General features: G+C 53.2%; 2 protein-coding genes across 3 annotated transcripts in view; one reads left to right on the plus strand and one right to left on the minus strand.

Moving 5' to 3' along the window:
* Positions 1 to 16,263, plus strand: part of QRICH2 (glutamine rich 2) — a 37,876-nt gene extending 21,613 nt beyond the window's left edge. The window contains exons 9-25 of the mRNA XM_023511189.1: positions 87 to 914; positions 1,035 to 1,838; positions 3,129 to 3,214; positions 3,641 to 3,738; positions 4,202 to 4,316; positions 7,535 to 7,789; positions 8,527 to 8,649; positions 8,750 to 8,824; positions 8,978 to 9,142; positions 9,253 to 9,374; positions 9,912 to 9,977; positions 10,149 to 10,250; positions 10,889 to 11,089; positions 11,621 to 11,762; positions 12,492 to 12,579; positions 13,340 to 13,462; positions 16,214 to 16,263. Coding sequence (XP_023366957.1) covers positions 87 to 914; positions 1,035 to 1,838; positions 3,129 to 3,214; positions 3,641 to 3,738; positions 4,202 to 4,316; positions 7,535 to 7,789; positions 8,527 to 8,649; positions 8,750 to 8,824; positions 8,978 to 9,142; positions 9,253 to 9,374; positions 9,912 to 9,977; positions 10,149 to 10,250; positions 10,889 to 11,089; positions 11,621 to 11,762; positions 12,492 to 12,579; positions 13,340 to 13,462; positions 16,214 to 16,263 — 3,443 coding nt within the window. The remainder of the gene's footprint in view (positions 1 to 86; positions 915 to 1,034; positions 1,839 to 3,128; positions 3,215 to 3,640; positions 3,739 to 4,201; positions 4,317 to 7,534; positions 7,790 to 8,526; positions 8,650 to 8,749; positions 8,825 to 8,977; positions 9,143 to 9,252; positions 9,375 to 9,911; positions 9,978 to 10,148; positions 10,251 to 10,888; positions 11,090 to 11,620; positions 11,763 to 12,491; positions 12,580 to 13,339; positions 13,463 to 16,213) is intronic.
* Positions 16,264 to 18,280: 2,017 nt separating this feature from the next.
* UBALD2 (UBA like domain containing 2) lies at positions 18,281 to 23,676 on the minus strand. Of its 2 annotated transcripts, none has more exons than XM_003786104.3 (3): positions 23,327 to 23,676; positions 22,974 to 23,036; positions 18,281 to 19,421 (listed from the first exon to the last, which is right to left on the minus strand). In XM_003786104.3, the coding sequence occupies exons 1-3, from the start codon at positions 23,444 to 23,446 to the stop codon at positions 19,110 to 19,112; spliced, it is 495 nt and encodes a 164-aa protein (XP_003786152.1). In that variant the 5' UTR covers positions 23,447 to 23,676; the 3' UTR covers positions 18,281 to 19,109. The 2 variants fall into 2 exon arrangements, with proteins under 2 accessions (XP_003786152.1, XP_012658706.1); XM_012803252.2 differs by having other exon boundaries at positions 18,281 to 19,424.
* Positions 23,677 to 27,872: the final 4,196 nt, after the last annotated feature.

Raw genomic sequence — 27,872 nt, forward strand, 5'->3', positions numbered from 1 at the left:
GCCTGGTTTGGTGCCTCCTGGTGTAGGTCACCCTGGCATGGTGATTCCTGGTGCAGGTCAGCCTGGTTTGGTGCCTCCTGGTGTAGGTCAGCCTAGCATGGTAACTCCTGGTGCAGGTCAACCTGGCATGGTAACTCCTGGTGCAGGTCAACCTGGCGTGGTGACTCCTGGTGCAGGTAAGCCTGGTTTGGTGCCTCCTGGTGTAGGTCACCCTGGCGTGGTGACTCCTCGTGCAGGTCCACCTGGTTTGGTGCCTCCTGGTGTAGGTCACCCTGGCGTGGTAACTCCTCGTGCAGGTCAGCCTGGTTTGGTAGCTCCTGGTGTACGTCAGCCTGGCATGGTAGCTCCTGGTACAGGTCACCTTGGCTTGGTCAAACCTGGTGTAGATCAACGTGGTTTAGTGCAGCCTGGCACAGGCCAACGTGGTTTGGCCCAGCCTGGTGTAGATCAACGTGGTTTGGTTCAACCTGAAACGGATCAGCATGGTTTGGTGCAACCTGGTCCAGATCAGTATGGTGTGGTCCAATCTGGAATGGATCAGCAGGATCTGGTGCAACCTGAAATGGATCAACATGGTTTGGAGCAACCTAGTGCAGGTCTTCATGGTCTGGTCCCACCTGGAATGGATGAGACTGGTTTGGTGCAACCTGGAATGGATCAGAGTGGTTTGGTGCAGCCTGGGGTAGATTCATATACTGTGGTCCAACCTGTTCTCCATGGCTTGGTTCAACCTGGTGCATACCCCCCTGGCTTGGTTCAACCTGGCGTGTACCCTCCTGGCTTGGTTCAACCTGGTACATACCCTCCTGGCTTGGTTCGACCTGCTGCATACCCTCCTGGCTTGGTTCAACCTGGTGCATACCCTCCTGGCTTGGTGCAACCTGGTACATACCCTCCTGGCTTGGTTCAACCTGGTGTGTACCCTCCTGGCTTGGTGCAACCTGGTACATACCCTCCTGGCTTGGTGCAACCTGGTGTGTACCCTCCTGGCTTGGTGCAACCTAGTGCATATTCAGGTGGTTTGGTACAGCCAGGAATGGATCCACGTGGTTTGAGACAGCCTGGTGCAGATCAGCAAGGTTTGATAGCACCAGGTACTAAGCTTCATGGCTTTCCAGCATCCCAAGTAGATCCTCAGAGTGCTCTATCATCACGCCCATACCAACATGGTATGGCACCTCCTGGCAAACAGCAACAAGACCAGGTGTCACCACTGCTAACCAGTGAAGGTTTAGCATCACCAGGTAGAGACCAAAGGGGTTTGGTACCATCAGAAACTTATCAGCAAGACCTGTTGCATCCTGGCACAGACCAGAAGAGCCCAACACTATCAAGCTCAGGTTTGAGATCTATACGCGCAGATCAACAGCATTTGGTATCACCTGGCCCAGGTATGCCTGGCCAGGTATTTTCAGGTTTGGATCAGCGTAGCCAATTATTCCCTGTCTCAGACCAACGTGGTTCATTGGATCTTGGCCTTGGTTGGCCATGGTTCCCAGTTGCTGATCAGCCTGGCATGGTAGGTTTGGATCCAGACAGAATACGTGCCTCACGCCCACCTGGAATTCCTGCCCAGCCTGCCCCAGGGCAAGATGTCACACTTTCCAGGCATTTAGGCTCCCTCCACCAAGTCTTCCCAGAAAGGAGTGAGGCCCAGAGTGATGTCCAGGCCGAGCGACGCGATTCCCTAGAGAAAGTTTCCAGACTGGAAACATTTCGTCTGATGGGAGAGCTTATCGGCCTCTACTTGGAGCTGAAGGAGCATCTGAAGGACGTGGAGGAGGAGGAGGCCAGCCAGACTGACCTACAGAAGATGCAGAACTTGCTGGCACGGATGAGTGGGTACCATGTGCCCCCTTGGCCTCAACTCCTGGTTGCTAGAGTTCCAGAGTCCCTCTGAAATTAGCATTTCCTGGGTTTTTTGTTTGTTTGTTTGTTTGTTCGTTTTTTGCAATTTTTTTTTTTTTTTTTTTTTTTTTTTTTTGAGACAGAGCCTCAAGCTGTCCCCCTGGGCAGAGTGCCGTGGCATTACAGCTCACAGCAACCTCCAACTCCTGGGCTCAAGCGAGTCTCCTGCCTCCGCCTCCCAAGTAGCTGGGACCACAGGCGCCCGCCACAACGCCCGGCTATTTTTTGGTTGCAGCCGTCATTGTTGTTTGGCGGGTCCGGGCTGGGGATTCGAACCCGCCACCTTAGGTGTACGTGGCTGGCGCCTTAGCCGGTTGAGCTATAGGCGCCGAGCCGTTTTTTGCAATTTTTGGCCAGAGCCGGGTTTGAACCTGCCACCTCCAGTATATGGGGCCAGCGCCCTACTCCTTGAGCCACAGGCACCGCCCTAAAATCAGCATTTTCATTCTTAGTCAGTCCAGGTTCTCCCAGAGCCTTTGGGGTCCAAATGAATAGGTAGCAAAGGGTAGAGTAAACCAGGACTGAGGGGCCTCTGGAGAGGAACGAAGCAGGTTCCTACAGCCATGTCAGTCTCGGGACAGCAGCTGGGAACATGTTAGGGTGAGGGAAAGCCCTGGAAGGTGGACAGAGAGACAATTAAACTTAACATTTGCCCATTCACACCTCTAGGCCCAGAAAATGATTAAGATTTTAGGTGGGTATGGAGGCTCACCTGTCATCCCAGCACTTTGGAAGGCTAAGGGGAGAAGATTGCTTGAGGCCAGGAATTTGAGACCAGCTGGAGCAAAAACAAGACCCCCATCTCTACCCAAAATAGAAAAACTAGCCAGGTGCGGGGGTGCGGTAGTGGATGCCTGTAGTTCTAGCTACTTAGGAGGTTGAGGCAAGAGGATTGTTTGAGCCTAAGAGGTTGAGGTTGAAGTGGCTGTAAGCTATGATGATGCCCCTGCATTCTAGCTGGAATGACAGAGAGACCCTATTCTCAAAACAAAATTTTTTTAGAGGTGAATGGAAATGGCAAGTCAGTTGTCCCAAGGTCCCCTTTAGGATGTCAAGCATTAGGTGGATTTTTTAATGGGCTTCCCGTCACCAGGAGAAGCAGGACAGAGTGGTGTGTCTTGTTCTCTGGAGAAGCTTCATTGTTCCAGGGGCTAGAAATGGAGAATGGGTGCCCACTGGGGCTCTAACACCTCAGATGACTAGACCTCCATTTTCCACAGTCAAAAAGGCCATACCTCCTGACCTGCAGGAAGAGCTGAAGACATTAAAGAGTTTGGCCAAAGAAATTCGGCAGGAAAAAGCAAAAGTAAGAAAGGGATGGTTGACCTACTTTGCCGTGTAATGCTAGTAGCAGTACTTTCCATTCTCATCTGCATGGGTCGCAGCCCTTTACCAAACAGTAAGTCATGGGGTCTTGTGGTCTTGTCAGGAAATGCACCTCAGGTATCATCATGTTCATTTTCTGGACCTAAAAAGTGGTCTTCAAAGCTATTAGGATTCAGCTGAGCCAAACAAGGCCTTTACTATTTTTATGACATGTGGCAGCCTTGGAGCCAGTTTGTAGGACTTTTGGGGGCCGGAGGTCATTGCAAGGGGCTGCTATACTTCAGTCACTCTCTCAGTGCCAACATGGTTTCCACAAGGACCTTGGCTCTTGTCAGAAGGGTTTGGGTTAGGATTAGGGGGAGTGGGAACAGGGGCCACCTAACCCTCCCTTTTGTGGGATTTGTAGCTGGACAAGTTGCAGAGGATGGTGGAGGGCTATGGGGACCAAGAAGGAGGAAAGGAGTTGAAAGGTGGCCAGCTGAGCTTACAGCTGGGCATCCTCAGGTAAGACGCTCCCTCCCTTGCCCCCAGGTCCTAGTCTCCTGGCATCAAGTATTCTTAGCTAAGGAGTTCATAGCAATCTTTGGCCCACTCGTGCCCCTAACTGACCACTGTCCTTGACCTGGATTGTGTTTTCTCTCCAGGTTGCCCATATCTAGTTTAAGCAACTGGTAGAAACTCACTGGCTTCCTAAAACAGCTCAAGACCAGGGCTTAGAAGGGCAAGGTGAAGCGGTTTAGATTGTGTCCCCAGTTGGAGGCTGGAGGACACCACTTGCTAGAGCCTCTCAGAGCTCTCTCTGTGACGCCCAGTCCCACTGCCCAGAAGCCTCTCAGACCAGCATGTCAGGGGCCCACCTCTAGGACCGGACCTGTAAGAGGGTGGCTTAACCCCTTGACCTCAGCCTCCCCCAACCCTGTCAGCCAGGGCTGGCCACAGAGCCAGATGGTCTCTTGTCATGCACCAGAGTCACTGTGGCTGACATCGAGAAGGAGCTGGCCGAGCTGAGGGACAGCCAAGAGCGGGGCAAGGCTGCCATGGAAAATTCGGTTTCCGAAGCCTCCCTTTACCTGCAGGATCAGGTAAGGATTTCACTCTTCAGCTGCCTTCTTAGAGTGGGCTACAGGTGGTGGGGCAGGCCTGCCCTCTCACTGAGGCTAGGCCCCTGTTCCCCCTCTGTGTGGGGCGATGAGGCCACTGTGTCTGGGATTCAGCCCCTTCCCAATCCAAAGCCAGCTCTGAGGCCACAGGTGCGTGGGCGAGGGAAAGTTGCCCGTCAGGGTCTGTGTACTTCACATCAAATCCTTTTTCTCTTTTTAGTTATATAATTCACATATCATAAACTTCACCCTTTTAAGATAAACAAGGTGGTTTTTAGTATATTCACAAAGTTGTGCAGCCATCACCATGATTTAATTCCAAAACATTTCATCACCCCCAAAAGAAATCCTGTAGCCTTTAGCAATCTCTCCCCATTCCCCCTCTCCCAGACCCTGACGACCTGCTCTCTGTCTCTGTGCACCTGCCTGTTCTGGATGTTTCGCTTAGCATGACGTTTTCAAGTTTCATTTGTATCGGTACCTCATTTCTGTGCTGAACAACATTCCATGTTGTGGTTGTACCATCATCTGTGTATTCACTCATCAGCTGAAGGACATTTGGGTTGTATCTACTCTTTGACTCTTGTGAACAATGCTGCTGCGAACATCCACACACAAGCTTTTAGTGAGGATGTGTTTTAATTTCTTGGGTAGATGCCTATGAGTGGAATTGCTGGGTCATCTAATAACTGTTTAACCATTTGAGGAACTGCCATACTATTTTCCAATTCCCATTGTATGAAAGTTTCAATTCCTCCACATCCCTACCAACACTTGTTAATTTCCTTTTCATTTTAATTTTTAAAGTTTTTTGTTGACTTTTTTTTTTTTTGAGACAGGATCTTGCTCTGTCCTATCTCAGTCTGCTGAGTAGCTGGGACTACAGGGGCCCACCATCATGCCTGGCTAGGTTTTCTATTTTTAATAGAGACAGGGTCTTGCTGTTATGCAGGCTGGTCTCAAACTCCTGAGCTCAAACAATCCTGCTTTGGCCTCCCAGAGTGCTAGGATTACAGGTGTGAGCCACAACACCTGACCAATTGCCTTTAAAAAAAAAAAAAGTATATTTTATATATATACATATATATTTCTATACTAGCGGGTGTAAAGTGGTATCTTACGTGGTTTTGATTTGCATGTCCCTAATGACTGATGATGCTGAGCGTCTTTTCATGTGCTTTTTAGCCATTTGTTACCTTCTTTAGAGATAAGATAGACAACTTTAAATCCTTTGCCCATTTGTAAATTGAGTTGTCTTTACTGTTGAGCTATAAAGAGTTCTTTATATATTCTGGATACTAGATTCTTACCTGATAAATGACTTGCAAATATTTTCTCCTATTACATAGGTTGTCATTCCACTTTCTTGATAGTGTTTGCCTTTTTTTTTTTTTTTTTTTTTGAGACAGAGTCTTACTTTATTGCCCTTGGTATCCTGGGCTTAGGCAATTCTCCTGCCTCAGCCTCCCAAGTAGCTGGGACTACAGGCGTCCACCACAACACCCGGCTATTTTTTGTTGCAGTTTGGCTGAGGCTGGGTTTGAACCTGCCACCCTCAGTTATATGGGGCTGGTGCCCTACTCACTGAGCCACAGGTGCTGCCCAATAGTGTTTGCCTTTAAGGCTTGAATGATGCTGTCCTTGGTCATTTTCCCAGTAAGGAGCGTCTAAACCAGGAGCAGCCCTCAGTACTCCCAGACAGAGCAGTGAGGAAAAGCCTGTCTAGGATTGGCCAAGGGCTTTCATGGCAGGAACACCTTTGTGCTTTCAGCTACTTTCTGGACCCCCTCCCAAGTTGCTGGGGCAGTGCTGTGTGCCACTTCATGACTCCCAGCCAACCGTCCTGGCTGAGGAGCAGTGGAGAATGTGCAAAGGTCACCTAGCAGTCCAAGTTCCTGTCTGAGATTAGCAACCCCAGGGTCTCCAAGGGCCACCCCTAGAAGAACCCACGTGCTGGGCTGGCTCAGCCTCCTCTTGTGGCCTTTTTTGCAGGTCTACCTTTCACACTCGCCATCTCTAGCCACCTTGGCTTTCCCGCTGTCTCTGAACACTCTCCTGTTTTTTGTTGCTCTTTTTGGGATGTTCTTCCAACCCTTATCCACCTAGAAAGCTGCTACTTGTTCTTCAGGACTCTGCTGATGTGACCATTTCTCTGGGAAGCCTCTTACTCTCTTGGAGAGAATATTACCTGGTCCCTCTATATCCCAGGGGCCCTCAGATGTGCTGGCCTCAGTGCAGGCCTGTTGGTTGCAAGCAAGAGTCTATGAGCTCAAGTGAAATTGTGATGCTTGAGGGTGTGCAGGGGGCTGAGGAAAAGGGAGCTACCAAGGCTGCAGGGGTGGTCCAGGGTGGGCCCCCCACCCCGCCTCCTATGTCTATTTCTGTGTGTAGCCACATCCCTTTCCTTTTCCTTTCTCTCAACCCTCCCACATCTCACTCCTATTCCATTCTCCATCTACTTTTCTCTCATACACGCTCCACACCAGCTGCCCCAAGCACCACAGAGTCTTTTCTGCCCCCTTACCCACTCCCAAGAGAGGGTGCTCAGGTTGGTACAACCCTCTTTTTGAACCAGGCAATGAATTCTCCATGTCTTTGGCCAGTCTAGGGAGTGGTTGCCCTTGAATGAACTGACCATCTTGGATCACCTATTCGTGGTGACAGACCAGGACCACAGGGCACGGAAGAGCACAGGAGGGCCAGGCCTTCAAGCTGCTCTCCCAGGACAGGATTTGTACTACCTGGCCCTTGAGAGATGCCCATGGTATTATGAGCACTTGTCACATTCCTTTATCATTAGTTATTCACATGCCAGGTGGGATGGAGCAGATGCAAGCCCACCCTTCACAAATTGTGTGTTCAGCCTCTTCTGAGTGTTTATGGGTTGTCAGGCAATAGCACTTCGGGATTTAGCTAGAGGACAGAGGTTCTCACTCTGGACCAAGGGGCTGGTGAGAGAAACGTCTAGAGAATTCCCTCTTACAAGGGCTTTCCTCGGCAGTAATGCTACTGAACATTCTACTCACTATTTCATGGACAGAGTGCCTGTGGGCTGCATGCCCTGTGAGGCACAGGATGCACGTGTGTCCAGGTCACGGCAGGGAAGAGGCAGAAAGCGCCACGCTAGTAGTGCTGGTGTGGCCGGAACATAGATGTGGCTCACCTCACTGCTCTGCCCCCAATGTCTCTCCTGCACCCAGTTAGACAAACTCAGGACGATCATTGAGAGCATGCTGGCCTCCTCCTCCACACTGCTGTCCATGAGCATGACCCCGAGCAAGGCTCATAAGCACTTGAGTCCTGGCCAGATTGACCCCGAGGCCACCTGTCCAGCCTGCAGCCTGGATGTGAGCCACCAGGTCAGCACGCTGGTGCGGCGCTATGAGCAGCTCCAAGACATGGTCAACAACCTGGCTGCCTCACGGCCCTCCAAGAAAGCCAGGCTCCAGAGCCAGGTGAGTCTTTGCCCACCTCCCTCCTATGCAACTGGACATGACCCTGCTGGGAGGAGCTACAGCCATAGGGACCTAAAGAGATAGCAGCAACAGAGGAGTGTTTGGGGGTGAGGGTTAGCCAAATCCACAAAAGTCCCTGCTCCTTCCCCAGGGTCACAGCAAGGATGGCAGCAGAGCCAGTTCTGGGGACAGAAGACTATGGGGTGGGACAGCACAGGCTGGCCAAGGGTGGACCAGTGCCATTCTTGTGTTGTGGGGACATGGGCATAGCTTCAGGAGACAGATTACATGCCAATTTTCCCAACTCCTTCCAATTCCCTCCAAAGGGCAGGCTTACTGGAGGGTTTGGGACAGCCACAATTCCCTGAGCCCTACCTTTTGGACTGAGGAATTCAGATTTGGACCAGGGGAGGGGAGGAGATTGAAGCCCCACCTTAGCCCTCCAGAGCTGTGGGGCAACCATCACCCCACAGCCCAAGCTCCCTTGAGGCTGGTCCTGGGAATATGGGTGGTTGATGCTCCTGTCCCACTAGAGTGGACACAGAATGGGCAGAGCCTTTCCCACCATTAGTGGGAAATTACTATGAAGACAACCAGGGAATGCTGGATGGTATCTGAAGCTGGATTCCCTGTTGGGTGATGATTTAAGGCCAATTTATCAGATGCCAGCAATACGGTGGTGGGGGCAGGGGCCACCTCAGTAGAGCCAGCAATCCATCTTGGCCCTCCTGCCACAGGATGAGGAGCTGCTGGGCCATGTGCAGAACGCCATCCTGCAGGTGCAGGGCGACTGTGAGAAGCTCAACATCACCACCGGCAACCTCATCGAGGACCATCGTCGGAAGCAGAAGGACATTGACGTGAGCAGCCGACAGGGCAGTGGAGAGCAGGGCCAGGGCTCGCCTCCGCCTCCCTGCCCTTCAGCTCCTGCCTTTGTTCTCTGCTCCCTCGGCTCCCCAGGTGCTGTACCAAGGCCTGGAGAAGCTCGAAAAGGAAAAGGCCAACAGGGAGCACCTAGAGATGGAGATTGATGTGGTAAGCACAGGCCTGGGAGCCGCTCTGTCCCAGGGAGGTGTTGCTGGCCAGAGTGGAGGGGGCTGGAGGAGTGTGGGCTATTGGAAACCCCAGGGAGATGGGGCCACTTGTGGCTCTCTCCCAGGTGGGGGGCTGCCTCCTCTCTCTCGGCAGAAAGCTGACAAGAGCGCATTGGCCGCCAAAGTGAGCCGTGTCCAGTTTGATGCCACCACGGAACAGCTGAACCACATGATGCGGGAACTGGTGACCAAGATGAGCGGGCAAGAACAGGACTGGCAGAAGATGCTGGACAAGCTTGTGGTGGAGATGGACTCCAAGGTGTGTGGCAGGGGTGGGGTAGGGTCCCTGAATCAGGACAATGCCACCCTCTCTGGAGCCAGACCCCCACCTGCTGCCTTAGAGCTCATTGGCTGCCCCCACCCCGGCAGCTGGACCGCTTGGAGCTGGACCCCCTAAAGCAGATGCTGGAGGATCGGTGGAAATCACTGAAGCAACAGCTTAAGGAGCGTTCTCCTCTCTATACAGCTGATGAGGCAGCCGCCATGCGGAGGTGAGGCCTGGCAGACAGTGGGGAGTCTGGCACACCCCACTGGTGAGGGAGGCACTAGGTCGGGACACACAGCTGACCATCCCACAGTGGAGGGACAGAATTCTGTAGCTTGAAAGGCTCTTCTAGCTCAGGTCTCTTTCTCACACTGGGAGAGAAAGTGAGGAGGCATAAGGCTCTCTAGCCGTGGAGGTGCTACCCCTTCAGATCAGGGAGGGGTCCTCAGTCCTGTGAGCTGAGACAGCACTGGGGAGTTCTGGCCCGAGGTGGTTTTGAATCCCAGAATTCCCATTCTTGGCCACCAGAGGGCCCCCAAGACTCACACAAGGCACCCTCAGGGATGGGATGAGGGAAGCTGGAAATAGGCTGGCCCAGGGAGAGGAAAGGCAGAGGTGGGACCTGAGGCTGAAAGGTGCAGGTGCGTTCTAGGGGCAGGGCTAGGATCAGCCAGCACTCTGGAGGACAGTGTCCAGGCTGCCAAGCCCTTCTGGGGACTCTCTGGGCAGAGCACTCACCTACCATGTGCATCCTTCCCAACAGGCAGCTCCTGGCACATTTCCATTGCCTCTCATGTGACCGCCCCTTGGAGACGGCTGTAACTGGACAGTGAGTACCCGCACCCGGCCCACACAGCCTGGCACAGCGGGCTGCTCCTCCCCTTCTCCATCCTGCCCAGGAGGGTCCCCCCCAGGCCTGAGGTGTTCTGGAGGCAGGTGGAAGGTGAAGAATAGAAGCTGTGTGATGGGATTTCTCATGCTCTGACCCATCCCTTTCCAGAATCATCCCCGTGACAGCTGTGGGTCCAAGCCTACCAGGGCACCGTTCCTCCCGCCCCTACACAGTGTTTGAGCTGGAGCAGGTCCGGCAGCAGAGCCGCAGGTATGAGCACTGGGGTCACAGGGCAGGGTCTTGGAAAGGGAAGCCAGGGCACAGGTGACGTCAGAGGGCAGGTCTGGGAAACAGTGTGGAAGACCTCCTCCTCAGGGATGGGACAGCGCAGCCACTCAGCTGATTTCTAAACTAGCTCCCTCTTCCTTCCTGGGTGTGTGTGTTGGAGGAAAAGCTAGTAATAACCTGCCTTTTTATCCCCACTGGGAGTTAAGGGGCTGCTAAGGTAGCAGCTGCCTCCCCCATCCTTCAGCTGACTCAGCAACCTGGGGATGGAGCTCCCCGCCCCACATCGCTCCCTTGGCCAAGCCCTCCTCACCACTTAAGGATGGCATTCACAGGAAAGAGGACTTCAAACTGTTCTTGGAGCCCTATAGGGGTTCCAGGGACTGGACGAGAGAGGCCAGTGCCTGGTGTTAACTCGTCCACCCGTGGTCAGACGCTCTGCCCACCTGGTCTTCTGTACTTATCCCTGAGAAAAACCTTCTCTGCGATGTGACACGGGCTGGCTTAGCCCACAGAGGGCCCTGCCTAGGGCTGAAGGAAGCAGCTTGAGCAAGGTCAAGGCTGGAGTGGCTCTGGGGTCCTGTCCGTTCCTGGGCTGATCCTGCTTCTATCCTGCTCTGCAGCCTCAAGCTGGGCAGTGCCTTCCCTCGGGGCGACCTGGCACAGATGGAGCGGAGCGTGGGGCGCCTGCGCTCCATGCACTCCAAGATGCTGATGGACATCGAGAAAGTGCAGATCCATTTCGGAGGCTCCGTCAGGGCCAGCAGCCAGATGATCCGCGAGCTGCTGCAGGCCCATTGCCTCAACTCCCCTTGCTACAAACGGTAGGGCCAGGCTAAGCCACTGGGTCCAGACCCTGGCAACTGGGCATTGCTTCTGCCTACACTCAGCCATGTGGACAAATGCCTTACCCTGCTGCTGGCCAAAGCCCCAAGGAGGAAAGGAAGCCTGTGAGAGTGTATGTGTTCTGAGTGTGCAAGTGTGTATTTGTGAGGCGGGTGGGTTATATGTGTGCCTGAGGGTAGGAGAGTGTGTGTTGCATCATTGTGTGCGCGCACATGAGAGAGTGTGTATGTATTGTATGTGTCAGTGTATGAGAGGATATGTGTCAGTGTACATGAGTGTGTGTGTGTGCATATGAACACGTGATTTAGTGTGTGTGGTCTTCAGGGTGGTCCAGCCTCCAGGTTGCTTGGCCTACTTCCCCCACTGTCCCAGGGCCCCCTGCTCTGCCCTGACTCTCACAAACCCTACAGAGAGCTACCCACTTCCTTCTGGCCAGCCCCACAGTAGGTGTGTCCCAGGCTTTGTGCCTGATGGCTGCCCCTAATGATTCCATGGTATCTTCATCACAGGGTGTCAGATTCAGCTGACTACACCTACTCGACAGTGCCCCGGCGCTGCGGGGGCAGCCACACCCTCACCTACCCATATCGTCGCAACCGCCTGCAGCACCTGTCCCAGGGGCCCACGGAGGAGGTTCAGATTGCCATGAAGGTAGAGGCCTGCCTGGGAGCCTCCCAGGAGGATGGCCCTGACACGGCTCCAGATTTCCAAGTCATTCTGGAAACACAACCAGAAGTCACCTCATCCAGTCCTCAGCCTTGAGGCAGTTTTCTTTTTCTTTTTGAGACAAAGTCTTATTATGTCACCCTTGGTAGAGTGCTGTCGCGTCATAGCTCACAGCAACCTCAGACTCTCGGGCTTAAGCAATTCTCTTGCCTCAGCCTCCCAAGTATCTGGGACTACAGGTGCCTGTCACAATGCCCAGCTATTTTTCTGTTGTAGTTATCAGTGTTGTTTAGCAGGCCCAGGCTGGGTTTGAACCCTCCAACCTTGGTATATGTGGCCGGCACCCTAACCATTGAGCTACAGGCAACGAGCCAGCAAGGCAGTTTCTTAACACATTATTGACCAGTCACGGGTTACCTGGCACCATGGATAGTTTCTGTATAAAACTGCTTGCCAATAATGTGTTAATCAGACCCAGTTAAGCCACAGGTTCTAATCCTGTGTGCGGCGGCTCTCCACCCAGCACCAAGACCTCCCACCAATAGCATTCAGAATGATACCACCTCCACCACCCACCTTCTGCCCTGGTGCTGCTCAGAGTCCCCCAGGAGGGCTCCAAGCATGGTTTGGTGCCAAAGGATAAGGAAACAACGGTTCCCCAGGCCTTCAAAGGGGCAGGGTCAGAGGGTAACAGATGTATATCCACCTCTACAGCATGATGAGGTGGACATCCTGGGCCTTGATGGACATATTTACAAGGGACGGATGGATACAAAGTTGCCAGGCATCCTGAACAAAGACGGTGAGTGTCCAAGAGCCCCGGGGGATGTTCATCTCTCAGTGGGCCAGGATGCTTCTTTGGGCTGTCAGACCCTGGGTGCCTTCCTCCTCTACCTTCCCGGCTCCAAATGTTCAGATCTCTCCAAAAGCCACCAGGTGAATGTTTGCAGGTAGAAGACAGCTGTCCAGCCTCAGCCAACCAGCCAGGATGTGGTGGCCCCAACTTTTCTTGCCAGCCCTCTCCCAAGCCCTGTGTGTAGCATGTCTTAGATGAGTCCCACCCCCTCCTTCCAAAATCAGCACCATGCCCCCTCCCTAGCTACCCTCTCCCTAGCCACCCCCTGCACAGTGGTTCCCATCCTCCAAATGCCCACTTCCAGCTGTCCAGCCCTCAAGTGTGCTGCATCTCTTTCTCCCCAGTGCATGACAGCCACCAATGCACCTTTCTAGTATCCCCCCCACCCCAAACTGAGAACCCCGGGTCAGAGCTCACCCAGCACCTGGCACACAGCTGATGTGTGTGTGTCCTCAGATACCATCTGAGTGAGGGAGTGGATGGATGGATGGACAGATGGATGGATGTGAGTAGGTGGGACGGCACAGGAATGAAGGAAGCGCTGCTTCTCAGGAGGATGCTCACAAATTCAGACCAACATGAGACCCTACCACAGCCGTGCTGGCTGTGACCAGCAGCCCTGAAGCCCTCTCCCCACCTCATGGGTCCCCACAGACCTCTCATTCAGTGTCTCAGAACTGGCCCTTCCCTCTACTGTCCCCATCAGCCACAGGGAACTCAAAGCACAAGCCCAAGCAGTCCCGGCCACACAGGCAGCAGTCCCTCAACGACAGCACCCAGCTGCCCTCTCGGCCTCAGAGTGCTCAGATGTTGGCTGACAACAGCTCAGGTAACTTCCTTCGGGATGGAGTATCCTTCCAGGTGGCCTAAGCACTGTCCCAGGCCTCTCCTCCTTGCCCCACCAGCCTCCCTCTCTGGCCCATATGGTTTATACCTTTATTTCCCTGGAGAGAGGAAAAGCCTGGAAGCTGAAGGATGGGATGGGTGGAAAAAGAAACTCTAGTGACTGAGTGCTTGAATGTACCAGTTCTGTAGGGTACACATAGTTACTGTCCCATTTCACAGAAGAGGGAACAGGGAAAGGGGCTGCGACCCACATCTCTGGCTCCAAGCCCACGTCCTTCCCCTACTCATGTGTACTGCCTCTCCTGGAGCTAGTGCTCCCAGGTTCTGCAAAGAGGCCGGTAGGAATAGGACAGTGACCAGGTCTGGGAGGTCCCTAGGGTCCCTGATTTCCCCCAGGAGCTAAATCATGCCTAAAGATCAGGGAGCTGGGGACCCTGGGGTTCAGCCACACAAGGTCCTTGCCTTCTTGCTAGGAGCCACTCTGGCGTGGAGCCAGGAGGCTGGATAGCTACATGACTCTCCCTCTCCAGACCTCAGTTTCCTTATCTGTCATCAAAGGGGTGCTGGGTTAGTGCTCCTTAGCATCAGGGCCCCGCCACAAGGATCTAATAAAAGGTGCCAACTATCCTTCTCCAGAACAGTTAACGCACCCACACCCTTTGCAAAAGCTTACAGGAGGTTCAGGGGTCCCCGGGAACCCCCACACCACCCCCAGCCCCAAGTTAAGAGCCTGAGCCCTACGTCCTCTCCAACATCACTTCTGCCCCCACGTTCAGTGAGGGCCTGTGGCTGAGGGAGGGGAGGCAGAAGTGGAGTAAGCGGCGCCTTATTTCATCACAGGCCCCTCACCAGCTGGGCATTTTGAACCAATTTTAGTCTACTCACCAACAGTAAGAGGTCGGGACCATTGTTAGCCCCACTTACGGCTGAGAAAGCTGAGGCACAAGGAGGTTAAGATAATTGCCCTAGGTCAGGTGTCCTTGAACTACGGCCTGCAGGCCACATGCAGCCGGCCTAGGACATTTATCCAGCTGGGTATTTTTGCCGCCACTGCCTGTCCTGCTTAGCAGCTGATTTGTCCCAGGGCCCGCAGTCCGACCCTCTGACTGTCTGAGGGACAGTGAACTGACCCCCTATTTAAAAAGTTTGAGGACCCCTGGCCTAGGTCATATAGCTAGGAGGTGGCAGAGCTGGAATTGAAAGCTAAGCCCTCTGGTCCCACAGACAGTGCTCTAAGGAGCAGTAAGGGGAACAGGCTGGATGGAGAGCCTCAGTGGACAGTGAGCACAGGACTGTAACCCTGGCCCCCAGACCTGTTTCATTTACTCAGCTTCATCCCCACTGTCACCCACTGTCTGCTCCAAGGCCACTCAAAATGTTCTAGAAGCAGGATAGAGGGAGATAGTAGTTTTAGGGAAAATTCCTGTACCTATCTGGGCAAACACTGCCTTGTCCCTGTGTTAACAGAGGAAATGTTACAAAGAGGCAGCTCTCCGCCCCTGCAAGAGGCTTTGCTCCTGTATTTATTTTTCATTCCCAAAGATACAAAGGGTCTTAAGTGTTTGCTTAGGAGCCTGCACTAAGGACCCAGACTGGCCTATGTGTTGCTCCAAACCTCCCTGGGCTTTGGGCAGGCTGTGAGGACCCTGGAGGACTGGGAGTTGAGGCAGAGCAACCTCGGCCCCTCCTGTCTTGCAGCTTCCACTCATCCCAGGAAAGACAGACCGGTCTCCTCTGAGGGGCGTCTCGCCCAGCCAAATGCAGCCCCTGCATCCAGCCCCATGGAGATGGCAAATCTAGAGAGCAGCTCCCAGGGGCTGGAGATGCACATGGACGTGCCTCCAGGGGAAGGGCTTGAGGAGCCCACCCGTGGACCACGCTCCACCACTGTTCACGAGCAGAGCTATAAATAAATGTTTAGGGAAAAGTTTAAGTCAGACAAGGCTTCTTTGATGGCCCCAGCTGAGGAAGATGGAGAGAGAGAGGAGAGATTACCGCTGCTGGCTGGGCCTGCAGCCCCCTAACATGCCTCCAGTCACTTCCACATCCACTTGGCAGACCTCGTGGAGAGAGGGTCCAGTTTGCAGCCTGAGGATCAAACTCACAGCCCCCATTCTCTGAGGGTGCTGGGGCTTCTGGAGGGCTGGGCACTGCATCCTGGGCAGGGAGGGCAGCACAGCCAAACGCCTGGCCCTGGGGACTGGCTGGGCATGCTCTCACCCCAGCAGCTGTCCTGACCTTGGCTCACCTGGGATGCTGCTGCCTCCGCTGGCCCCTGCCCTGCCATCTGGTCCAGGGCGGGGCTGGCCTGAGGGTTGCTGAGGCCCTCTGCGCAGGCTGGAGCCCATGCTCTGAGTGTTGTGCTGCACCCTGCAGGTTAGGGTGGCGGCTGCCTGCTGCTCTCCCAGGGCTGGTGCAGGGCAGTTCCTGGCTCCTGGCACAGGGTCCCCACCAAGCAATGTCACCAGCCGAAAGCAAATCCCTGCAGCCAGCCGGGAAGCTGTTTGCCATCCCCTACTGCTCAGCCTCAAGTGGGCTACTGCAAAGACAGCTGTGACCTGAAGTCCACCCTCTGGCTGAGGGGCTCAGACCAGGGGCTGCCAGTTTTCCAGTTCGCTTTCCCCCCAGGGAGATAGCGCACCACACTGTGTCCAGCCAGAGGGACAGGGAGGTGAGACCAGTACTGGTCCAGAGGCCTATGGCCTAAACCTTGACCTGCTTTACTCTATACCAGCCCCTAAACCTGGCAGCAAGGATGCCCCACTCTGCTGCGTGCCCCCCTAGCCTTTGTGCTAAAGATCTTGGCAGATGGGAGGGGACAGAGGAGCATGGGCAGGCGAGTTCAGGGTGCTGTAAGGGACAAGCTCCCACCACTACTACAGCCAGGACTAAGGAGTCCCTTGACTTCCTGAGCTTGGACTTCAGTCAGATTCTAGGGGTCCCCCATTAGATGGAAGACCACCCCACACCAGGCCTATAAAGCCCTGAAGTCAAAGCAGTTTTCTGTCTCAGAGTCTCCCACCTCAGAGAAGGAAGTACCAGATCAAAGATGGGGCTCCCCCCACCTCCAGTTCCCATCTTCCTCTGACAAGGGAAAGGGATGTCTTATACTTTGCAGTGTAAAAGAGACAGGGTGACAGAATTACACAGCAAACAGTGACAGGAAACAGCCCAGAAATGAGTTTCTCACTCCTGACCTGGCGTAGGCAAAGGAGGGTAGGCCTGGCTAGGGTGCTATGGGGGGCAGCGGGGCTCCCTCTGATCTGTAGCAACTCTTTAGGTAACAATTTAATGGTGGTGGATGGATAGGAGCCGCCACGGGGGTAGTGGAGTTCTGGGTGGGCTCCCCATGCCCCTGACCCTTTCTCCACAAGCAGGAGTCACAGCCAGGGCCTGCCCCTCCTCCACGCCAGCCTGGTGGCTCCTATTTCTCTCACTCAGGCCCCACCCTGGCTGCGAAATGTCAGAAGGTCAGCTCAGTTTCCCAGGTCTCAGAAGCCAAATTCACCACCAGCTTGGCAGAGAGGAGCAACCTAGCCCTCCTCACTCACGTCTTGCCCGCACCCACATAGGGCTAGGAGCCACATTCCCAGAGCCAGCCAGGCCTCCCCCTACCATACCACACCTGGGCATAGCCAGATGGCTCTCGCCAGTCTGGGTCCCATACCCAGGCAGCCCCTGGCCCAGGCCATAGCAACCTCTGGGTATGTCAAAGCATGACCACCCACATGCTGACAGGGGCTGCCCCTGGCAGCCTGAGAAAGCACAGGTGGGCAGGGAAGGGGTGAGGGTGGGAGGAGTTTCAGGGGTTTCCAACCAGGAAACAAAACTGAAAGAATCAACTCCGCTTCCAAATACATCAATGTCACATGCAGAGGCAGAGGGCAGCTGGGTCCATGTCCTGCTCCACTGAAGGAGGGGTTGCCCCATCTCTGAGTACAAGATTTGACAAGGCTCAGAATCTGGGCTGGGCCTCACTCAAGTTTCACTTCACTTTGGGCTTCAGCCTCCAACCCACAGTCCCTGTGTTCTTAGACTCCTCAGAGGGCAGGGCAGGAGTGGGTCCCCTACCCACAGTGTCCTGGCTGCCCAGAGCATGTGGTTGTACAGGACAGAGCTCAGGGAGGGATCTCACCATGTGGACCATCACCCACTCCTAAGGCTAGGTAGACAGGCTCCCTCTACCTCTGGGCACCTGCACTGGAGGACCATCTGAGAAAGACATGCTGAGTCAGGCATTGCCAACACCACCCCATTCTAAAGCCTAGAGAGCTATGGGGAGGGGGGACTGGAAACAAGTCACTTTGGGGACACACCTTGTCTCATGGCCAATAGCCTTGTTTGACCTTTGGGTCACTGCCACACAACCAATCGAGACCCACGACCCCAAAGGGAGATGAGGGCAGGAAGCACTGGAGAAAGGCCAGCTGGAAGGTGAAGGCCTAAGGGCCTAGGAATCTAGGCAGTAGGGTGGGTATCATCAGGCTACCAGGTAAAAAGGGCAGCTCCCCCAACTGCAGATGGAAACAGCTTCCAGGGCTCAGGACCGAGGGCTCTCTGGGCAGGGACTACATGGATAGGGGCTACAAGGAAAGATGGTTACAGCAACCAAGTCAGGACTTCTCCCTGATCCCCCAATCTGGATCCTGTCTGTGCCATGACATCCCCTGGTATGAATGCCCCACACCACAAAACGTCCAGACCAGCCCTATGGCGTTGGCACCCCACTCCCAACCACAACATGGCCCTCCTTAAGGAGACAGATTTTCCTACCAAGTAAATAAAAGCACTGCAAACCAGGGAAGTTAGAAAAGTCTCTTTTTAACTTTTTAAATTAAAATTTCACCCTGGTGAGGCAGGATTCTGCTTTGGGAAAGAATCTACACAATCTCCTCCAGCCCCATATGTGCACTATGAGGCAGGATGCCCATGGGACAGTCAAGTCCCCAGTGGGCAGAGCCTGGCCTTTGACCCAAGGTAGTTCTTCAGCCCTGCACACTCAGCTGCAGACAGGGGTGACAACAGCAATGGGGGTTGGAGAGGAAATGGGGAGGACCCCTGGGTCTAGCAGCCCCTGGGCTAGCAGCAGGAAGAGTCCCAGAAAGCACTGGGCCCTTTTGGGACCCTCCTGCAGCTGCTATTTGGCTGCCCCCAGGCTTAGAGCAGTGAGGTCTTCTTAGTTCCAGGAGTGACTTTTGAAAGGAAGCAGCTGGGAGATCCTTCCATCTGGCTTTGAAACACACCCCTACCCCACAAGACTGGGGCAGAAGTGGCGCTGGCCTGAGAGAAAGGTTCTCTTGGTGCTTCCCCTCTGAGGGCACTAAGCACTTCGGCACCCCAGGTGCACCAGCCCCATTCTCACATACATTAGTTATATTTATATATTCATATATATTATAGTTATATATTAAAAAGAGGAAAAACCTTGCCTGAAGAGAAACTCCTGAAGGACCCAAGTGGCCCAGGAAGTTTACTGCCCCCCCCCCACAAAAATCCTTTTATAAAATCTTCCAGTGCGATCTTCAGGAACCCCCACCCCCACCCTGTCCAGCCCCCCTCCCTGGCCTTCCTGTGTCTCCACAACCCTGGACTGCCCCCAGCTTCAGCCTGGTGCCCGGCAGCACCCAGTCTCATCTCTGGCCATCCACAGCTGCCATGGCTTTCTGCTGGGCACCCCCCTGCTGCGCTCCAGGGGGCCACGTGGGCTGTGGGCAGTGGAGGCGGTGGAAGGTGGTTGGGGAGGAGGGCGGAAGCCAGGGTGCCTGGTGGCTAGGCGGGGATGAGGCCCAGAAAGGGCTGAAGTTTGCAGGAGGGGAGCAGGCCATGGCCGTCATGGGGCTGTTGCTGCTCTGTAGGCCCTCGGAAGCTCGAAGCTTGGAGAACATGGCCAGTGCGTCGGGGAAGTTGGGTGGCGTGGCAGGTGTGTTGCTGGGAGTACACATCTGCTGGGAAAGAACACAGGTGTGGGGAGAGCTGTTCACCAGGGTCCCAGAGTCTGCGTGGGGAGGGAGGGCTCACCCAGCACAGCCTCTCCCTTACCCCCATTTCTCAGGCCATAAGCATCTTCAACAAGACAAAATCACTGATACTATCCTCCTGAGCCAATCAAAACAAAAGACAAAACCCAATAACCTTATCAAAACCAAGAGCAGTTCATGATGCCTGGTAATGACACTCCAAGGAGTACCTGAAGTAAACAGTTAATTCCAACCAGAAGCTTAGGTGTCAGCTTAAGGTGAGAGGACAGGGAGCAGCCAGGACAGCCTGCTCAGCACCTCCCCTGGGTAAGGAAACCTGCTGGCTCCTCACATAATCCGCCCTCACATGTTCCCAGGTTGTCAGTCAAGGGAGTGTGCCCAGATTGAGGGTCTCTCTTCTAATGCCAACCTTGGAAAAGCTATACACCCTCAGTGTGTGGGCTCACTCCACACGACTAGCAACAGCCATGAGGCCCTGCAGCCTTTGCCTCCCTCTTTCTTCTCACAGTAACACTTGGGGTTTCAGTTTATTCTCTTTATATTACAAATGAGGAAACTGAGGCCCCAAAGTCAAATCATTTGCCCAAAAATGCACCCCTAGCAGCCCAAGTTGAGAAAATAAATTCCCAGCCTACATGCCTACAGGCCCAAGCTCTTAACTCTATCCAGACCACACTAGTTTGCATTTACAGTCAACACAGTTAGGTCTGGATCCCTGGGGAAAGAAACTAAGGATTTCTGTTTCCTGCATCTGCAGCCTCAGGCTCCATGCCCTTGGCCAGAGGCTGGCAGTTTGTCTATCCAGCCCCTCAGCCCTCTTCCTGGGGCTCCCACATTTGCTGTCTTCTGCCACTACCTCAGAGAGCACCTCACTGAGGGTGTGGGCAAAAGGCACACAGAGAACACGACCTAGACCTACACAAAGCTGGTTCAGACTTCAAAGCTGCTTTTTCCTTTCCCAGGAAGCCATGGGAGTCCTTCTTTGAATTTCTCCTAATTTTAGCAACACTGGCCCCTCCCCCAGGCACAAAAGTGGGAGGAGCAAGGACTCTTCACCTTGAAGGAGGGAGCTTTCCAGCTCCGCAGCTAAACCCAAACCAGAAATTGGTAGGGGGAGGGGGGTAGTGAGGACACACCTGGGAAGGGGATGCCAGCCCACCCAGTTCCCCGGGTGAGTTTCACCTCAGCCCCTATGGAGCTCTGACCAATCTTCCCAAGGGCTTGAAGGAAGTCAAAGGACTCCCAGCAGAGGCCTGGCTCCACCCAGACCTTTCCCTCCTCCCTCCACTATTCCCTGCCCCACCCCACCCCCACCCCCCAGGGCTGACTTCTCGGCAGCAGGAAACAATGAATGGGGGGGGAGCAATTGCATCACAGCAACGTGACCGACTTCCCCAGATCTCCCCAGATTGTCCCTACCCAGTGAGGCTTGTCTCCTCAAACAGCCACCAGAGAACAACCTTTGTGGCTAATAGGCCTGGGCCAGCCTGCCGGCCTAAGTCTGGGCAAGTAAGTTCCTGAACCTTGAGCTTCTCCCTAAAATTGGGGGTTTGGACTAGATCAGTGGTTCTCAACCTGTGGGTCACGACTCCTTTTCAACAATGAAAATACATTGCAGCATTACTAACGTTGAGACCCACTAGACTAAATGATCTAAAGCCCCTTTGTCCAGCTCTCCAGTGAACCTAGTATCCACTGCCACCTGCCAGTGCCCACCTGCTTCCAGTTTGAGGTGCCTGTCTCTGCTTCTGGATCCCTCCAAATCCAACTCAGGAACCTTCAACAACTGTAGGAATCTACAGTAGTCAAGCATTTATCAGGACAATCCTTTATCAGTTACTCCTACCTTGGGGTCACTTCTGCTATTGCCATTTTGCTGTGACTGGTCTCTGGTGTTTTTAACTTTTTCCTTTGATTTATGGTGTCTAAAGAAATTGCCAACTCTCTGAGAGAGATGTTTTCCATTGTGCTGACTGACAGACTGATAAAAAGTGCTCAATACTTGTACACTGATGGACACACTGATTTTAATGTTACAAAACCTACCACATCCCTTGAGGGAAGCTCCCAAAGGGGACTGCAATACCCCCTGGGATTTGCAGACAAGGAGCAAGAGGAGTTAAACAGGATGCCAGTACTGGCTCTTCCCAGGGAGCCTCCCTGTTCCTGGCCCCTCAGAATGGCTGTTTTTGCAAAGGCCACAGCAAGCAGGAGCAAATCTCAAGGTTCTTTTGAGAGGAGATGGCAGGCTCAAGAGCAATGTGGCAGCTCGAGATGTCCCTTGGTGGATACAGGAGAGGGTGTCTCCTGGAAACAAACCCCTTCTGGGTTTACTCAGAGCCCTGTGGCCAGCTCCCTTTCCCATCACACTCCAAACACCGTTTTTGTTTGATTTCTATCCAGCATTAGCCATTACGAGAGACAAACTAGTTAAAAGAAAGTCCAGACCCTTCTCTACTTATCCTGTGTGACTACATGACAAACAGCAGAGGAACCATTTGCTGCTCTGGAGGGAGCCATGGGCAAGGATGCCAGAGTGTTAAAAATGCCAAAAATGTACTCCAGAAGCCACAATGGGTCTCTTGGGGAATAATGTCTTACATTATCTCTGAGCCCAGCCTTTCCTCCCAAGTCAGGCTAATAGGTAACTAGGAGGGTGGGGTGAAGAAGGGATGTCCTCAGCCTCAAGAAAGCAGGGTTCACCATGGCCAGGAGGGCAAAGCCTTGGGCCTGGGGATAGGCTGGGGAAGTGAAGAAAGCAAATCCAGACCTGCTGCTGAATATATCTTAACATACTAAGATTAAATGCAAATTCTTGGCCTTATCTTGGGTCAAAATCTGTGTGCCTTCCCTGCTCTGGCTGTGTCTTTTTTCTGGGTTTCCCAGTCTCCCTGGGCTTAGAAGGGAAACATACCTTTGTGGGTAGAGCCCAGCTTCCTGGGGAGAGTGGATTTATGCCCTTCCTGTTCCCTGTAGTGCAGTGCATGTGAGTGTGTGGAGGTGGAGAGGGCTGCCACTCAGCAGCAAGGGGAGCTCACACAAACACTAATACCCCAACTCCCAGGCCCCTATCGGCCCTTCAGTCATACTGCCCAGTTGCCCAAATGCCAGGTTATTATCTGTGCCCCTGCCACTAGGGTCTCCCAGCTCCTGAGTCTTTGGCTAGTCCTCTGGCTATCTTCCCCTAGCCTCCTACCCCCCAAACTTTGATGCCCCTTCCCCCAGGGAACCGAGCCAGGAATAAGGCCTGGGGCCAAAATGCCGCAGCTCAGGAGGCGGGTCACAAAGTTAGTGAAGCCAGCGCCGGCCCGGGAGCCGCTCTTTCCTGGAAGACATTTTGGCTCTTTGTTTACATTCGCGGCGCGGCGCTCCCCGGCAACATGGCTGTCACCGCCCGCGGGTGACAGCGGCCCCGGCCCGCGCCCCTCGGCCCCCGCCGCGGTCAGGCCCAGCCCCTCGCCCGCATCCGGCCGGCCCTGCTCCGGGACCCCTCCGCCCTTCCCCGACGGCACTTACCATCTGGTGGTGGTGGTGACTGTTAGGAATGTTGGTCTCCTGGAAAAACGTGCTCAGGGCAGTCTGCGGACAAACACGGTGGTGAGCGCGGCCCGGGCCCGGCGGAGGGCAGGAGGCCCACCGGTCGGGCCTCACCGCCAGGCTTCGTCTCGTCTCAGCGCCCGGCCCCCGGCCCGGGCCGCCAGGCCCCACGTGCAGGGGGTATTCTGCCCCGGCCCCACACGACACCTGCTCGCTGGCGCGGACCCCAGGACGAACAGACACCACCAGAGTTCCCCGCCCCGCCGCGGCCCGGCTCCCAGTCCCTGGCTCCCGGAGGAGCGGACGCGTCTAACGGGGCGGCCCGCACGCACCTCGAACTGCCAGTGGGCCGCCTGCAGCAGCTGCTTCGCCTGGTCGGCCGCGCAGCCCGCGGCCAGCACGAACTGGTTAATCATGACCTGGTGCCGCAGCTCGTCCATGTTCACCGACATGACGCGACGCGAGGCTCGGCGGCGCGGAGGCCGGCCGCCCTGGGCTCGCGCTCGCCGCCGCCGCTACGCCGCCCGGCCGCCCGCCGGCGAATGTTGTGGTTCGGCGCCCGCCGCCCGGCCGACACCACAAACAACAGCGCGGGGCGGGGCCGCTGTCCCAACGTTCGGGGGCCGTGAGTCGCCGCCGCTGATTGGCCGCCGCGTCGCTCCGCCAGCGCCGGGCTCCCGGACGGACGTTCGATTCGAATCCTGCGGCCTGTCGGGCCGCACTGTTTCTCTTTTGGACGGGCCGCGCCCATTGGCGGAGCTCGGTGCCGTGGGGCTCTCCGGCATTGGCCAGCCGCTGTGTTTTGGCTCATCCGGCCTCCTGGTTGGCCGTGGCCGGGAGTTTGGGGCGGGGCCTCGCTCTCTGATTGGTCTCCCGGGGTCCTGTTTGAACTCAACTTAAAAACCTTGAGTGTCTGCTGATTGGCCGAGGCCTCTGTGTTTGCTGTTGTAGGCTTGTGGGTGTTGCAGCCAAGTTCATTCATTACTTCATTCAAACTGAACATGCTCAGCTGGAAAAGCAAGACAGAGTGGCTTTGACTCATTTCCTCTAAAAGATGTGGTCATCTCGAGAAACAGAATGTTCAAAATAGAAAACAGAGCCTTTGCAGCTGCTCAAGTCCCAAAAGTATTTATTTTTTTAAATAACTTTCAAGCCATCCCATTTAAAAAAAAATCTTTTTTTCAAATATAACGTACTGAAGTGCTTAAGTCACAGGTACTGCTCCCAGACTTCACAAAGTGAACACCAGTCAGATCAAAACAGAACATTACCCACACCCCAAGGACCTCCTCCCTGACACCTTCTAGTCGGTACCCACCCCTGAAGACTGAGCAGTCTTTTTCTAGGTTTTCAACCAAAGACTTTGCTGCCTGGAGATATAAGCCAATATTAATGTACAAGGAAAGAAGTGAGCCTTTCTTAGTGACTAATATCCCAAGCCAACGTTTTTTTTGTTTTTTTTTTGTTTTGGACACAGAGTCTCACTTTGTCGGCCTCGGTAGAATGCTGTGGCATCACAACTCACAGCAACTTCAAACTCATGGGCTCAAGTGATGCTCTTGTCTCAGCCTCCCAAGTAGCTGGGACTACAGGCGCCTGCCACAACGCCTGAGCTATTTTTAGAAACGAGGTCTCACTCTTGCTCAGGTTGGTCTGGAACCCATGAGCTCAAGCAATCTACCCGCCTCAGACTCCCAAGTGCTGGGATTACAAGCGCCAACCACCGTACCTGGCCTTTTTTTTACTTTTTACTTTTTAATTTTTGAGACGAGATCTTGCCCTCTCCGCTCAGGCTGGAGGGCAGGGCAATCATAGCTTGAGTAACTCACTGTAGCCACCAAACCCTGAGCTCTATGGATTCTCCTGCCTCAGCCTCCCAAGTTGCTGGGACTTTAGGCATACCTCACCATACCCACCAAACTTTTTTTTTTCCTGATGGGGCTCAGGCTGGTCTCGAACTCTTCATCTCATGCAATCCTGACTCCCAAAGTGATAGGATTACAGGCAAGACCCACCACATCTAGCTTTGAGAATTTTTTTTCATGGAATTGATTGACCTAACTGAAGCTTTAATTCCTACCATCTTTTAAAAAAATAATAGGTGTTTCTATACAGGTACTGGCCCTCAACAATAGCCCTTTAAATTTTTTCATATGTGCTAAACTTCCATCTTCTGGACTAGGAGTTGACCCTCAGGGGTATGTTTAGGAATGGTGGTGTTGAGCAAGGAACTAAAAGTTTCAGCAGCTTGGAGGAGGGGCAGAAGAGATTAGGAATGTAAATATTGTTAAGAATTCACTGTTAAGAGTTTTTGTTTCTGGAAAACATAGTGAGTTTTGTTATCTGAGCTACTAATTACTGAGTATATTTTAGTTAGTTAAGGGTCTGCAGAACAGAAGGAAGCCATTGTTCTGTTTTGACCTTGCCTAAGGTGGATTTAATTCATCATCTAAGAAAACTTGACTATATATACATCTATACACATACATTTTTTAAAGTATATAAATAAGGAAAAGATTACAACCAATGCTTATGTACTAATGAAAAACAACCACAGGCACTCTAATGAGTTAATTCCACTTAGTCTTTTTGTTTGTTTTGAAGGGGTAGAAGTCAGCTTTTTCCTGTACAGGAGCTGAATCTGGAGTGTGACCAGAGAGTCAAATACAGCTTGCAGCCCTTCCCTTCCAGTAATTGCAAGGTGAAAACAAAAGTGAGCAGTTGGCAATTTACATTACCAGGGAGCTCAGGCCACAAGCAGCCCAGAACAAGGAAGTACTGTTATTGTGGAGCTCCAAGTTTTCACAAGTACACACAGGTGTCAAACATGCCAGGGCCATGAGTAGCAAGGTCTACTCTGGGCAGAGACCTTACTGGCTACAGTAGAACATCCCCCATGGTCTTAATTAAGAAATTCTCAAGAAGACAAGGGTCCTAAATTGCCAAACTTCTTATTTCCTAGATATCAGGGCAGCTTATCCAGAAAGTTCATCTGATGTTTACCATTTGCAGGGCACAGCGGTGGGCACCTGAGTGAGGTATGGAAGGGAAGGGATTTGGGTTCTGGGTATCTTCTGCAGGGTAAGGTCACTCTGGAAAGAAGGAGGGAGAGCAGCAGAGCCTGTGATTTGTGGTCTGAGAGGTAGAAGTGCTTAATCAATACTATGGCTTCTGAGAATCTAGCTGGAGATGAATGACTGGGAAATGTAAAAGCGCCCCTGTGCTGGGAGCACAGGGAGGATGAATGAAGTCATGTTTGTAGAGGGCTTTGAGCTGTCGGGATGAAAGCAACTTTCCCAGTGCAACGTATCATTAACTGAAGGTATTATTATTTTCATCTGAGAGGACAATGTATGGCAGGTAAAACAGAGCAATAAAAACATGGCCATTAATAAAAAATAAAACACAGTAGCCTCAGAAAGAACAAAATCCTCGTTACATCTATGGTCTACGCTATAGAACAAGCAGTGATGCTGCAATTGAGAAGAGAAACAATCTTAGCCAGCATTTTCTTGGTGCCCAGATAACAAACGTGTTGTGAATATAAGCCATTGGGTCGGCCCTGAAAAAAGGACCCAACAGCTGGACCGTAACAAACAGCTGCTACTTACCAAGCGCTTCCAGGGAGCTAGGACCACTATTGAAGAGTCTGATGTCTATTAACCCATTTTAATCCTCCTGGCAATGCAGAATCCCATTTCTCAGGTGGGGCAGCTAAGCTGCAGAGGAGGGGAGGAGTTTCCCCTGAAGTCACACAGTAATAAGCGATGGAGTAATACAGTGCTTAAAGCTATTCCATACTGCCTCCATTAAGGCCATAGTTGTCATGGTGATGCTTAAAACGAGTGATCCCACAATGGGGAAAGAAGGGCATCAGCTGTATTGGAGGAAGATGGGGAGTGGTGGAGGACTGGCCTTCCCAAGCCCCATCTCGGCCCTGCATTCCATTCCTATTCCTTTTTTCCTCTTTTCCACCTTTTACTTCCTTATACAAACAGACCTGACAAAGCTGAGAGAGGGAACTGGAGAGTTCTGGGAATTCCCAATAGACTCGAGGTTCAAAGAGGACCTGGAACTTTCTCAGGGTCAGGCAGCTCCCTCCCCAAACAGCTAAAGATTTACAGTGGCCCTGGGATTAGATCCAGAAGCTCATTTCCTTCCTCCCTCTCTTCCTTTATTTCCTTCCTTGCTTCCTCTAATTTTCATTTATTTCCCTGCTGTTACTTCAATGTGACAGGACAAAAGGACAAGGTGGCCGGGAGAGGCAGAAAGATAGTGAGAGGAGAGGGAGAACAGGAAAGGACGGGTAAGACAACAAACTGCCAACAAGCAGCACCGAGGCCCATGGGCAGCCGGGTTAGGCCGCACCTACGCGCTCTTCCTTCCCCTTTTGTGGACTTCTAATGCTAGTGCTACTCTTTGTTTAATATAACCTATTTTTTGCTGCTATTTTTCATTGCAAATTTATACTATAATAGTTCTACTACATGATTGGCTAAGTAGACTTTGCCATTTTTTTTTTTTTTTGAGACAGAGTCTGACTTTGTTGCCTTCAGTGGTAGAGTGCTATGGTGTCGCAGCTCACAACAACCTCAAACTCTTGGGCTTAAGCAATTCTCTTACCTCAGCCTCCCAAGCAACTGGGACTACAGGCACCTGCCAAAACGCCCAGCTATTTTAAAGGATGGGTTCTCACTCTAGCTCAGGCTGGTCTCAAACTCATGACCTCAGGCACTCTGCCCACCTCTGCCTCCCAAAGTGCTGGGATTACAGGCATGAGCCACCACGCCTGGCCGACTTTGTCATTTTTAAAGCATTACTTCTCTGTTTATCTCTTGCTTCAAGGAGAAAGGAGGCTTAGCGCCGATGTGCTTCTTC

Source organism: Otolemur garnettii, unplaced genomic scaffold, assembly GCF_000181295.1.
Source record: "Otolemur garnettii isolate 467f Iridium unplaced genomic scaffold, OtoGar3 scaffold00018, whole genome shotgun sequence".
Taxonomy (NCBI): domain Eukaryota; kingdom Metazoa; phylum Chordata; class Mammalia; order Primates; family Galagidae; genus Otolemur; species Otolemur garnettii.

Coding starts and splice junctions, on each gene's coding strand:
- UBALD2 (XM_012803252.2), bottom strand. CDS start 23,446: ATGTCGGTGAACATGGACGAGCTGCGGCACCAGGTCATGATTAACCAG. Junction 23,037..23,326: donor CGGCCCACTGGCAGTTCGAG/GTGCGTGCGGGC, acceptor GTTTGTCCGCAG/ACTGCCCTGAGCACGTTTTT. Junction 19,425..22,973: donor GTCACCACCACCACCAGATG/GTAAGTGCCGTC, acceptor GTTCTTTCCCAG/CAGATGTGTACTCCCAGCAA.